At 41.5% G+C, this 14341-nt stretch overlaps 1 protein-coding gene across 10 annotated transcripts in view; it reads left to right on the forward strand.

The window, feature by feature from the left end:
• Positions 1 to 14341, forward strand: part of TANC2 (tetratricopeptide repeat, ankyrin repeat and coiled-coil containing 2) — a 160445-nt gene that overhangs the window by 20855 nt on the left and 125249 nt on the right. For 9 of the 10 annotated variants that reach the window (XM_040087277.2, XM_040087282.2, XM_040087285.2 and 6 more), the window contains exons 2-3: positions 1607 to 1661; positions 8729 to 8828. In XM_040087277.2, the coding sequence (XP_039943211.1) occupies positions 8762 to 8828 (67 nt within the window). In that variant the 5' untranslated portion in view covers positions 1607 to 1661; positions 8729 to 8761. Of the gene's footprint in view, positions 1 to 1606; positions 1662 to 4333; positions 4504 to 8728; positions 8829 to 14341 lie in introns of those variants that run through there. The other variant, XM_040087281.2, reaches the window with a different exon arrangement.

The following is a 14341-nucleotide window of genomic DNA, read 5'->3' on the forward strand; positions in this document are numbered from 1 at the left end:
CCACTAATATCTGCTGCATTCAGATAAAGATTTCTAATGTAATCCTGTGAGCAGATAAAAGCTCTGCTTTTTGAAAGCAGATGATGGGTTGTAAGTGCTTGTCTGCAGCTCACACAGCACAGGCCATTCCTGCTCTTTGTTTTACAGGGGACATTAAGAGCTGTATTAAGAAGATAGATGGCAGCAAACTGAAACATTTATAAGGAGATCTTTTTAGTTATTCCATTAATGTTTTCCACTTTCCAAAAATTGTAATGTTGCTGCTTTTGAAAGAAAAAATTACTCACTCACCTCAGGTGTTTGCAAGCACCCAGATTTGGATCATTGAAAAGAATTGTGGAGAATGCCAAACATATATTTTACGATCTGCTTTTTCTTTTGCCTATTTAGGATCTAAGGAAGAGAGGGGTTTTTTTAGAATCACAAAATCTCAGAATGGTTTGGGATGAAATGGACCTTGAAGTTCATCCAGTTCCACACCCTACCATAGGCAGGGACACCTTCCACTAGACCAGGATGCTCCAAACCCTGACCTTGGGGGTTTCCTTGCCTGACTGAACAAAACCTCCCTGCTCCCATGGAAGGGCTGTGCTGGTCACTGCCTCTCGAGTTGTTTTTCCAGAGAAATGAAAAACTGAAAGCTGGGAGGTAATTGGCAGCCCTGAGAAATAAGGTTTTTGATTAATTTATGGAATGTCTTAAAAGTTTTACATACAAAATTCTTAATCCAGGACCATAGGAGGAGTCGCTGTTACGGTTCTGGGAGCGCCATGAATCCCAAGTAAAGCTGCCAGTTACTTCTCAGCATCCTCTTGCAAGAGGACAAAAATCCTGACTGATGCAGTTGAACACTTACTCTACTTTGCTTTAAACTTGCAAATACAAAATGGCCTCAATTTACTTCGATTCTTTTTGTTTGTTTGTTGGATGACAAATGAGATGTGTCTGTATTTCCTTCTGCTTGCTGCCTTTCAAATGAGATTTCTGAAATAATAGATTGGCGAAGGCTGTAATACAATATTGTCAGCACAAATAAAACACGGGCTGGGCATAAAATAGCTGCTCTCATCTTTTTCAGTAAGTGGTAAGATATATTCCTTGTGGCTTTTCGTTGATGAACTTGGTGTACGTGATGACAGAGCGAAGGGCCAAGCGCTGAACCCTTGATTTAGTGCTGGATCCCTCTTGGGAGTTATGTTTATGTAAGGATTGAGTTTAAAAAAAAACACCGTGGGGGCGTTGTAGGATTTCAGCAGGAGAACTTGATAGGATGAAGGGAAATATACTTGTTAAATTGTGTTCTATATGATGTGTGTCAAAGGGCAGTATATCTGCTTTTCTTCTCCTCCCATTTGAAAAGTGGTGAGAAGGAAGAGGCAGAGTTAGTATTGATGAACAGCGATTTCAAAGCAGGAACATTCACTTTTTAAATGTAAGGATGAGGTGTGGGGTCTGCCTGATGCTCACCCAGTAATGCTCTGGAAAAGCTGTGCGTTTATTCTTGGGACGGGATTATTTTAGCCCTGTGTGTGCATCTGGACAGGGCTGGGCACTGAGGGTGCTGAAAAGATGCTGCTAAATTCTTGTGTTTCTTTTTGTCTTTCAGGACTTGCAGTGAATGGAGGAGGACACTTGCTAGAGATTTGTCAAAACATATCAAGGTAGGAGAATTTTTTTCTTCCTGTAATCCCATGTGTTCTTTGCAGGCATGATTGAAATGTTTAAATAGAGTTACACTCTCGTCTCTTGTTTCATTGTTAATGTGTGATCACCTGAAATTGGAACAAGGGCACTGTCTTTCTATAGCAGTTTTACCAATTCTTAACCTGATTGTATTAGAGGAAAAGATGTAAGAGCTTTCATATATTAGTGTTTGATCATTCTCTTTTCCTACTGGAGGTAGGAAAGAGGATGAATGTAATAAAACAATATGTGGATTTTCCTGTTATTTCTTGGGTTCATTTTAACTGCTAACTAAAATATTGATTATTTTTATAAATGCAGTGTGTAACTGTGACACTGCATTCTGTAAAAATGTACTTTGATACTTTAAGTTTTCAAGGTTGTTTATTTTTTTTAATATAAAATCCAAAATATTTCATGTTCTGAGAAAATCTCCAGTGCTTGCCAATGGATTGCCAATCTCCAGTTTTATATTAAATATTATTGCAACTTGAGTAAGTTTGCAGGACTGGCTTACAGCAGCTCCTTAAGTAGGTCTGTATTTTAAGATGTATTTTTGATTAGTTAAAAATAAAGAAATAATTACAGCTTCCTTTAATCTCTTGGAATAGACAAGTGCTGTAACATTTCTTGACTTTATACCCGTGATTCCAGCTGTAGGAAGTGCCCTAAAATTTCTTTCAAGGCAGTTTAGCAAGACTCAGCTTGTGCAGAACTGTGCCACATGTTACTTCAAGCTGAAATACCTATTCACATGGTTGTTGATGGAGGCAGCTACTAGTAATATTTAAAACCAAAGCAATAATTTTAGCTGTTATGAGCAACACAGAAGACACTAAAAGCGCCACGGGTGAATTGATGAAAGTGAGGTGATGACATTTCTAACTTTTGGTTGGTTACCGTTTTTCTCCGAGGCTGGATAATTGTGACATTGTATATAGAGAATGGAAGCGTCCTTTGGGAATTCAGTCTGTATCATTAATCTAGAATTAGAAACCAGGTTATGCAAAATGACAAAGCCTGGTTCAAAATTAAATTCCCTGAATTTCAAGGTCATCACATTTTCGTGTTGAGGAGAGGACTGACTTTTGGCTTTCTCCTAGTGAGTGATTGCAGTCCTTCTTCAATGTTTCTGATCTCGTTTCAAGTAGGCGTTAAATGTCAGCACTTAAATAAAAAGTATTGCTGGAGAAATCTTCTTCCTAGAAAAGTAAATCCTGGTGTTGACTGGAACGTTACGGTTCCCAAGTCTGTTAGTTGGTATTGTGTGGCGGGCAGGGTTATCTGATGAGGATTGTTATTGTTTGAGAGTAGTGAGTTTCTTTGGATTCAGAGTGAGTCATAAGCTGTCTGTCAGTGCAGTCTTTTCTCTGAGAGCAGCCGTGCTTTTATTCTCCTTTGTCCTTACTTGAAGTATGACTGTGTTGCAGACAAAAGGAGAAACAATCCCCTGATAGCAGAGGACAGGGAGGTTGAGCCTGGGATTGGGCATTGCACCTTCCTGATGGTGTCCTTGTGCCTCCCTGCTCCAGGCACAAACACCTTCACCCTCTGGAAGTGCTGTTTTCCAAGCGCAGCACCAAAAGGAGCTGTTCCTCTCCCAAGTCGTGTGGGTTTCCATAATCATACAGTGCTTGTCCCCTTCCTCCGAGGCTATGACTAGAAAAATCACCTCTGAACATAAATGCCGCAGACTTCAAGTGAACTTAATCACCGGAGACTCATCAAGAAATTTGTCTGGCCACATTCACCTTAGGGCTGTTGCTGGGAGCTTCACAAACAAGGAAGTTCTACTTTGTTATGCTCTCAGAATTGCATTTTAACTGGAGCATTAACAGCTGCTTCATTTGATAAAAGCGGGGATTGAGGCCAGCCTCCTTCTTCCTTGTGAAACATTCCGTTGACCTGGTGCACACGTTTTTCGGTGGGAACGCTGTTAGGTGTTCTTTTACAGGTGTATTTTTATGTATTTCCGTCAAAGATGGTCAGAAAAGCAAAGACAATGGGGTTATAGCAGGAGGACAGGAGAGAGCACAAGTGCAGGGGCTTTAGGGTTATGGGAGTCAGTGCAGGATCTGTAGGAAAGGCAAGTCCAGAAATCTCCAAGGATTTTAAGAGTGGATTGGCAGATTGACCTTCACATCAGGTCCCCCGTGATCGTCACTGGTGGTCGGTGTCCTGGGGTGACTTTTTGATGCTTGTATCCCCAATTGCCTGTTCTGTTTGTGCTGCGTGTTAACTTCTGTGCCTTTCAGACTCAGTAACCCCTGAGAAATAGCAGCTGTGTTATTTTATTTAACCAGTGCAGCCTTGCCCCTGATGAGGGACAGCTGTATCCAGTTAAGGATGAGTGAGATAAAAGAGGGGTGAGGTGGGAAGGGGAGGAGCAGTCTTGAGGAGCAGGGGGCTCATGGAGCAGGACGGAGAATTGCTGCCCTGGGACTAGTTTTGAGCACAAACTGGGAGAAAGAAGATGTGTGGAATTTTTGAAAACAGCATTCACTCCTCTGCATTCTTGCTCCTGGACTGTGCTCATTTGAGGCACGGACAAGCAGCAGCACAGAGACCTGCTTTGCTTTTAATTAGTTTCAGCTAGCTGAGGCAGAGAAGCTCTCTGGATTGTTTTCTTCTTTTTCTCGGGACTGTTTAAACCTGTCCTGGAATGAAAAACCCAGAGAGACACCCGATCTCATGCCTGCACCCCCAGGACCCAGGGCACCGTTTTTCCAGCACTGGAAGAATTGATAAGAGACTGAGCGAGCTGAGCTACCCATGGCAGGGACTTCCTGAATTTACCATCCCACTTCAGAGCAACAAGAGGTTTTATTGTTTCATATTATTCATACTTTATGCTTGTGGGCACTCTGTTAAATGAATAGTTTTTTCCATTTTTTCTGAGGAAGTTCTTTTCCTGGGCTGGCTGGGGAGAGGGGCTGTTTGGGTTTGCTACCCAGAGGGATCCCATTCCAGGGGTTCTCTCAGGAATTTGCCCTAAACCAGGACAGTCAGGCTTTTGTGAGGAAATTTTGTGAGGAAACATCAAACAATTAGTTTTGTTGTTCTAAAGCCTATTAGCGAACTCGGTTTAATAAACTCTTAATTGCTTAAAGACCTCTACTAGGCAGGGTTTAATGCTCTTAATACTGTTTTCCTATTTCCAAATAATCCTAGAAGTTCTTGGCGAGCTTGCTTGATCTTAACAGTGCTGTTTTCATTCCTAAAGTTCCTGGAAATTTTTAATCTGTAAACATAATCTCTGCATTCTGCTCCTGTGTGTTTAAATGTGCACCGACCAAGCTTATGAATATACATTTCCTTTGACTTCAGCGTTGTTGTAATCAGTTATTCCCACCCCTGTGGTGAGTCAGAGTTTAATGGATTTGATAATCAGGGAGTTCATGGAGCTCCTGACTGTTCTCAGTGATGACTGAGGCCATCCCAGTCCTCCTGTGGGCATCAAAGTGCAGCTCCAGCCTTCTTTAGTCCTCGTCATCAGGCTGCCTCTCAAAATGTCCTCTGGAATTTCAGGGCAATTTAAAATAAGAGTTCAGGTTAAACTTTGAATAATTAATTTGAGGAGCTGGAGAAGTTTCAGTCTGGCAGCAGTTACAGGCAGATGTGGAACACATCTGTGTACAATACCCATTATGTGTGGAGTAAGTGCTTGAAAGTCAAGCCCCGTTGTGTGTTTTGTTTTCATTTTTCAGTTTATTTCATCGTGTGATGATTAGTTTTATAAATCTGTCACTTGCGTAAGGAAAGTCCATTTCCTCTTCCTTCCTGAAGCTTGAATGCTCTTTGAAAAATGTTCGCTAATTTCTGGTAAGTCAGGGGTTGAACCACCTCCAGTTTGGCAAGATGATCTTTTTCTTTTTCCATTTTTTTGGGGGGGTTAAGTTGTCTTTTTCACACGTTCAGTTAAAGCTCTGCAGTGGCCATGCTCCAGCTGTGCTGCTGGAACCTGTGAGCATCACTGTGCTGCACAGGGCTGGCTGAGGCTGGGGACACGGATAAAGAACTTTGTTTCTTTTAAAGTGTCTGTTTGTAAGACCAAAACGTTTGCAGCGATTTTATTTCCTACGACCAGTTTTTGCAGTGCTTGTCCCTGTACATAAGTATTTTCACTGCAGAGCACTGAACACTTGAAGGGGAAATCAAATTCTTAAGAGATGTGCATTGTATGACTTAGGATGCGTTCCCTTCCTCCTTTTGTAGTTAGAAATCTGCCTTATTGGAAAAAACACAGAATTGTAATCTTAAGATATAAATTTAATAGCTTCTCACTCCGACGTGCACGACATGTGCCAGCAACGTTCGTTCGACTCACTGGACATCAAACGCTGTTTTGAACAAGAGATTAGCTTTGCTAATCAGCTTAATATAAAGTAATAAAATTTTATTTTCTTTTTGGTGGGGTGATCAGAGAGGAGGAGAATAAAGGGATCTGGTTGTTCTACTGGTGGTATATAAGCAAAAAAATTTGCTTTGATCCTGTAATTCTGTGTGTGACAGACAATATCTTTACAAAAAGAAGCAAAGCTTCTGTGGGCTATAATAATGTGTAGCCACCCAAAACATGAGGTGGTGTTTGCAGCCTGTCTACAAACGCTGTATTAAAATTAAGAAAACACTGAAACAGGCCTTAGTCATCACAAAGGATTTAATGTGATGTCGCTGGCTTGCTCAAGCTTAGCATTTGGTGTAAGTTTGCAGCTTGCACAGCTCAGTCTGCCTCTGCTCCCTTCACTTTGTGGATTTTTCCTCATCGTATTTGTACCTCTGCCTTCTCATGTTCCAGAAACCTATTATTGTTTGTGTATTTCATTGAAATTTAGATTTGTTAGAAGATCAGACAACATGTGCCAGCGTGTTGGATATAAACCAGGAGATTCTTGAGCTGTTTTTTCTAAAAATGCTGTATTAAAGATTATACCTTTTTTATTCATCTGCTGAAACTGTTTGGAGCCTTGTGCTCGTACAGCGTCTTCATTTTGTTTGGTAAACTTAAAACTGGCAAGATAAAGGACAAATTAAGTGTAGAAACTCTTGGTTGCCCAAATTGTTGCTAGAGGCATCCTGGTGTCAGTGGGGGTGTGAAGGATGCCCGTCACAAGCTTTTGCTTCTGCTGACAGAGCTGCTGCTGATTTTGGAGATAGGCATTAACCTGGGCTGTGAGGTTAAGGAGTTCACGGGGTAGGATGAAAAATTGTCTGATCCAGATCTTCCTAATACTGTCATTCTGTTTGCTGTTTAATGCTTCTGATTCCATGAGCTAATATGACCAACAGGATTTTTAATTTAGAGTGCTTATTCTTAAATCTGACTCCTGGCTTAGTGGTGTTGGCTGAGCAGAGGAAGAGCTGTGAGCGTGTTTGCTCAAAGCCACAAAGAGACGCAGTTGTGCATGAAAATGAAAACCAGCAGCTGATTTTGGTCACCTGCTCCTCTGTTGTGAACACCTGAACTAATCAGGATAGAAGTCTAATGAGTGCTTACACTTGGAATACATCAATATTGTGTGTAAGCTACAATGAGGAGCCATGTCAGGAATTGCAGCTAAAGCAGAGTCACAGAATCACTGAGTGGTTTGCATTGAAGGGATCTTAAAGACCATCAAGGCCCAGGCTTGGTGAGTTCTTTGACAGAATTTGGTTGAATTTGATTGTGGCTCAGCACTGGAGGCACAGCTCTGCTCAGCTCTCTCAGGGAAAGTCCCTAGGCAATTGCCTGTGTACCCAGATGGAATTTTTTTGGTAGTTGTGTGACAGTGGTCTGCTCTGAAGGGGACCTAAGCCTCATGGGAATGAGCCTGAACACCAACTCCTTGTGTTTTGGTGGCAGAAGGGTGCCAGGGGTTGCTCAAGTGATTCATAAATGCAGAGGAAATTCCACAATGTAATACTCATCTGTGCATGCACACAGACTCCCAGATGTGTTTGTGGGATCTGGTAAGTGAATGGGAACTTGTGTCAGGAAAGGCTGCAGTTGCTTACTGGGGCTTGGGATGTGTGTGCTCTGAGCTGCTGCCCTGGAATGCTGGTGTCTCTCATAAGTGAATAAATCACATTAAAAGGACTTCCAGTGGCTTTAAATATAGGTGTAAAGCTCTTTGAACTGGGTGTTACTGTATTATTAGACTTGAAAATATCAGACAAATGTGGAGAAACCCAAGATGGCATTTACTGAGTACCCTCCAAGAGGAGCCAAATATTGTTACAGGAAAAAAAAAATCATTATTTATTTTTACTAGATGAATGTGTTACCTTGTAACTATGGAGTATCATGTGTACAATAGAAAGAAAATTGTGGTTTATTGTATGTACTGATCAAAGACTCTTTACAATTCTTTTAGTCTGGTTTGAGCTGCTTTTGTTGTAGGTGTTTTGATGCTTTACATGCTTTAATAAGTGGCTGTTCCCCAGCCCAGGCTGTCAGTGTGCCTGGTGATCCCAGACACTCTTTTATCTTCAGCAATACTCAGGCAACCTTTTTTTTCCCCCCGAGACATATACAGCAAGGAAAATATAGGGATTATGTTTCTGTTTGATTTTTTTTTTTTGCATCAGTTGCTCTGGGTTTGAGTGACTTGTCTCCTCATGACAATTTATTCAACTTGCAGCAGAATTTGACAGTCAACCAACCCAGGAGCCGCAGAGCGTCTGGAGTCGTGGTTGGTGTCAGCAGGATTGATTTTTTTTTTTTTCTGAGCAACAGGAAGGGCAGCAGCTCCTTCTGATGGGTTTGGCTTTAATAGTGATGGGAAATAGAAGCAGTTTGTGGTGCCTTTCCCACTTCTGTGTGATGATAAATTGTTTGGCAAAATAGGTTGGCTCTACCAGCAGCACTGGAAATAAAGCCTGGATATCTGAAAACAAACTGAATGGTCGGCTTTATGCGGATGTTGGCGTTAGGAATTGTATTGGCAAAATAATTTTTCGTCATTTCATCTTGCTTGTAGCTCTTCTTCACCTCTTCCCCACGATGGCTTCCCGTTGTGCAGGTGGGAGTGTTGATTTTGCGTGTCTCTCGTTCTGCTTTCCGCAGTGTTTGCAGTGAGCCGAGTGGAACAGGATCGCCATGTTTCGAAACAGTCTCAAGATGCTTCTTACAGGAGGGAAGTCAAACCGCAAAAACAGGTCCAGCGGTAAGTAATCGTCACCTCCTGGAGCGTGTGGGATCCTGGCACTTTGGAAACTCTTCCTTTCATGTGTGTCTCGGTCTTAGCAGGACTTTCTTCTTGTTAATGAGCAAATGTGCTCACCTGATGATCTCGTAGGCTCCAAACGTCGTTATACTTCATTTTAATATCCTGCTGTGCTTTTAATTTGAAACTATATGGATATTTTATTTTAAAACGTATGTAAACCGTCATCTGGTTTTATTGGGGAGATAAGGTGCGGGGAGAACCAAATAAGAGTTCTACATAATCTTGTAGTAAACAAGCAGCAAGGTTCATGTTTTGTTTGTGGGAAGTAAGAAAATTTTCTTTCTTCTGAAATGTCTGTCAAAACTTGAGGCAGTGGAACCTGCTTAATTACAGCCAAAACTTGTGAGAGCAGCAGCAATTTCTTTTAAGCTTTTATTTTTAAACAGGAGGGAGAGAGAGGAATGGGAATAGTTGAAATTGAAGGAGAAATTGCCCAAATTTAGTCAACATTTATGTCAATTTTGTTTTTCCACCATCTCAGGAAAGGAGTTTACAGTTACTATTGGTTCATGTGGCTTGGTCTGTTTCATCCGTGACAGAGACTGGGGGAGATTGTAATTGTAAATCAAAACATTACAAAAATATTGATAGGCTTTAAAAAACATTTTTATTTAACTTTCGTAGGGTTTTTTTTTTCCCAAAAACTGAGTATTGGCAGGCTAACAGCTTTCAATTAGATCTTTCATTCTGAATTTCAAAGCCATCTGGCAGCACATCTTAAATATTTTGGGATGCAGTGTCTATTTGCGTTTATGCATCCGTATTAATGTGGATATTTTTCCTATGGATGTTCCTTGAGGAACCAGAGTTGCAGAGATGTCGCGGTGGTAAATGCAGCGTGAAAACGGGAGGTTTTCCCTTGCTTGAAGGAAGTTGTTCTCTGTTTCCCACGCTGCCAGAACTTGGCCAGTGTTAATATTTTCCTACCTGCTGTATTTGGGGGAGGAGAGTTGTGGGGCAGCACCGATGCCTTAGACATCAGTGGTCTCCTGTTCCCGTGGCGGGTGACGATCGCGGAGCGTTGGTCGATCCTTGAGCGCCGTTGGTCGATCCTTGAGCGCTCTTGTCCTGGGAAGCTCAAGCGTGAATCGTGCTGTTGTGGTTCTCAAAGCAGGTAAAAGTCTCTTTTGCAAGGGCACTGATTGTGAATTCAGGCCTGCTGAGGTGGTGGCTGTTTGGAGCTTTTATGGAGATTTCCTTCCCGTGGGAGTGGTTGGTGTGAGGGAGGTACCTGCACGGGGAGACACGTGAGCTCCGTCCTCTTGAGATTTGTGTCCCATTTACTGCCTGAAAGTGCACGTCCTTTGATGATGCCTTTAGAAAACTGTACACAGACAAATCACCTTAAGTTGTGATTTCTGTACAAAGCCCTCTCTTTGTCAAACAGGCCGTAGTATTCCTTTTGGCTTATCTCCCAGAAGCAATATTAAGGATTTTGTATATGCCCAGCTCTGCAAATACGTGTTTCTTCTTTTGTGACTGAAGAAATGTCAGTTCTGAAGTACAGAGATCCGACAGTCTGATTTTGGGCAAAGCAGAAGAACAGATGGGTTTTCTTTTTCATATATTGAAAACTAACATGACAAAAGTAAATTGATGGGGTTCTCTCTAATGCCTAGTGACTTTGCTGTATGTTTAATTTGCTGCGATTCTGCCCTTGAAATAAGTTGTTTTATTGAGAAGTTCTGTCTGGCGTTCTTCTGAGCAAGAGAGGGAATGGGAAAATGAGATGATCAGGTTTGTGACATTGTTTGTGGCTAAGTGGCAAACATCCCTGCACTGCATAATAGTTTTTCACATAGTTGTTACTCTTCCAAACCCTTACGTGACATTAGATGAATTCATTGCTGCCTAGATTTAAAAAAAAAAAAAATGTATTTGAGTCTGTATTTCTTTGCAACACAGTAAGGCAAAACAATCAGTAAGTCTTCTGTGTACATTTCCCTGTTGCGTGCAGTGCTGCAAGCTTAAAACTTGCTATATTTATTTACTTTGCAGTTCTGGCAAACTACAAATTTGATACTTTAAAAGCAGATTAAAAAGGACAGAATTTACCTAATAATGTACAAAAGGCATTTGTCACCCTGTCACTGCCAGGAACTTGATGAATCCTCGCATCCCCTTGAATAAATCCCAGAATGGTTTGGGGTGGAAGGGAGTTTAAACGTCTACTCCCATCCTTCTGCTGTGGCCAGGGACACCTTTCACTACACCAGGATGCTCCAAACCTCATCCATCCTGTCCTTGGACGCTCCAGGGATGGGGCAGCCACATCTTCTCTGGGCACCCTGTGCCAGGGCCTCACCACCCTCACAGTAAATGAGGCTGTTTCAACAGCTGGGTCCAGATGTTTCATTCTCTTGAGCACTCTCACATGGTCAGTGCTGTCCTTCACGTTGTGCAGCAGTGTTGTCTTCACTGGTGGGTTTTGTCTTGGCAGTTTCTGTAGGGAAATAGGTGGGACACTGCAGGTTTTGGACTTCTTCTCATTCAAGTGCACTAGAAAGGTTGTGTTTATTGAAATTTAAAAAATTTGTTTGTCATTAACGTGATTTAGAAAGCTAATGAGAAGCTGGAAATTAATCTGCCCTGATGGTCCTGGGATCCATATTGGGAAGATCATGTGTTGGAGGTTTCAGGTGTGCCATGTACTGGGTCTGACTCTGGTGGGTTGGTGACAGCCCACCTAGATGTCTGTGTGAAATTGCACTTTGTCTTCATTTCCTGCACTCCAGTCATTTTGCATTCCAGTGTGGGAATAAACCTTTGAAGCAGGGTTAAAGGTGTTGTGTTCTTTTCTTGGGGAATCCAAAGGAGCACGCTGGCCTTTGAAATTCCTGTGCTTTTTGCTGTGTCTTTCATTTGCAGTAGCACCTGACAAACAGGAGCAGTGGAGTCAAGCTAATGATTCCTAGACGTGATGTGGTTTTGATAATTCTTTGTGATTAAAAGAACACTGGCAGTGATAGCAGCAAAATGCCTTCCTAATTTTCCTCCTTGAGAAACTGCTGAGCAACTTCTCTGAGAACTGTGGTTAATTTTTATTTTACCTCAGTCAGGGTGGTTTTTTTCCCTTTACTGTTTGATGGTGTTGATTCAGGAGCACACAAAATATTTATAAAGGAAGAATACAGCTACATGTATCTGAATGTACAGTTACATATGATAGTGCCAGTTAAAATAAACGAATTTCTACTGCAGCATCAGCCCTGTGATTAATTCTGGGTGTCCTTTCAGAGTTCCAGAGCTGGGGTTTCACAGTTTGTGCTCAGTGCACGTGTGTGTGCACATACTTAATGTCTTGTCCTGAGAAAAATTCTCCCGTGACTCAAGAGCACTCAGGATGATTTCCAGTGATGCCTTGAGGACACAATATGCCTGCAACAGTGTTTTGATCAGGTTGGTTTCTTTCTGATATAAATGGATATTCCACAAAGCTGAAATGGGATCTCAGTGTAGTTGCAGATTACTTTTGGTTTTCCATTGTAAATTAATTTAGAGATGCACAGACATACAAGCTTTCTGATTCATTTCTATCCAGAGCTATATTATGTAAGATGTGTTTATTTTAAAGTGTAGAATGACTGTATTTTTCTCTATCCTGTTATTCCTTGTGGATGAAGATCCAGCAGGGATTGTTGTGGCCAGGGCTACCAGGTGTGTTAACCTGCTGCTGCTGCTTGGGAGAGATGTTTGTGGCTTCTTCCCCCCTAATTCAATTCTTCCAGGGCAGTTCTGTGCTCTGAATCCAGAGACTATGAGGTTCTCTGTTGTTTTCACTTGTTTTTATCAAGGACCTCTCTCATATTTATCTGCAGTTTCCTTGTTTGTGTTAATCATTCCTTGGTCTGGGTGTATATTGGAGTAGTGCACATCAAATCAGTCCACTTGTATTCATTCCAGTAGTATCCTGTTAGGAAAATAAGTCCACAGAACGGTCCAGTCATTCCACCTATCAGTTATTTGTTCTTTTCTGAGCAGATGGACTATTTCCCTCTTAGGTTATCACATTAAATTAACGCCACTGTAAAAGTTGGGATTCCCTTTAGAACCTGGTAAAATTCAGCTGCAAAACTGCACATTTTGTCTGGTTTTGTATTTCCCTTCACTTTGAGAGGAGTAAGCCCAAGAATTTGTGCTGTTTATTTCTGACAGAGGCCGAGATAAATGTAACAGTAAATAAAAGAAAAAAACAGGGGAAACAATACAAAAAACCCCCACACACAGGAAAAAAAACAAACCCAAAACAAGACAAGTACTCTAAAATCTGAGTATCTGAGGCATGTAATCCTTAGCCCAAAGGATCTGCTTTTCCCTGCGTTAGTTAGGAATTACATCTTGCTTGTTCTTAACTATAAAATGCACAAATTTTTATCTCGAGCTTCCCAGTCAGGAGCCTGCCTGTCATTCAGAATATTTTTGGTGCAAGGTTTTTTAAAAAAAAAAATCTCTTTTTCTTTCCTGGTTCACAGAAGACCCAATTACTTCTCACTTGCAATGTATTTATAGGGTTTTTTGGAACCTGCTGCTTTATATTTTAATTCTGAAAGGGCCCCTGTCAAATGCTCTTCTCCTTCGATTCCTGCCTTTGGAAGATAAAAGGAATTTTCTCTGAAGGTCTCATTTCTGCTTGGCCAGATCTCGGTGCAGTTTCTCATCTGTCTGATCTCTTGTGGAAGTCTGAGGAAAGCTTTTAACCCAGAAGAGTTTGAGGGTCACAATTGCTTCTTTAATTTCATTTCTGGAAGAAATTGCTGAGTGACGAGGACCAGCTCGTGGGTCCTGTAGATGTTGGGCAGCTCACTTTAAGAAAGTGTTAGAAGTGAGGTATTAAAAGATCTGTCATGTATTATGGTCCTGAATGCTGTATCCACACGTTCAAGGTATTCCTTTTAATTAATAATGTGGGTCCTGTTCTTCCACAAAAACTGCTGTTTTTTCATAAATCCATTTTTAAACAAGGGTTGAGTATGTTGAAAAATCCTCTGACCGCAGTAAAGTTTGTCTTGAGTTTGTTTGAGCATGAACTGAGCCTTCCTGAAAGTTTGGTTTGCATTTATGTAATTCAGTGTTGTCCTTCTGAAGAAGGCAGTGGATCAGTGAGATGTATGTGTACAGAGGCATGCTGTTTGGTTCCTGGTGTTCTGATTTATTTGATCAAAATACGTCTTGTTCACGGACCAGACTCTCTTCCCAGACAAATACAAGATGTTTGGACAATGAAGCTTCTGCTTCTCTCCTGCACTGCTATCGTAGAGGGAATTTTAGCAGCCTGTATTAGAATAATGTGTATTTATTTGCTTCTGATTCACAAATACCAGGCAGGATTTTCATACCCGTGAGCATCACCAACTCTGAGAACATGTGCAGAGCCGCAAAGTTCCCCCTGAGCCTCCTCTTCTCCAGGCTGAGCCCCTTTCTCAGCTCCCTCAGCCTCTCCTGGGGCTCCA

Source organism: Hirundo rustica, chromosome 27 (assembly GCF_015227805.2).
Source record: "Hirundo rustica isolate bHirRus1 chromosome 27, bHirRus1.pri.v3, whole genome shotgun sequence".
NCBI lineage: Eukaryota > Metazoa > Chordata > Aves > Passeriformes > Hirundinidae > Hirundo > Hirundo rustica.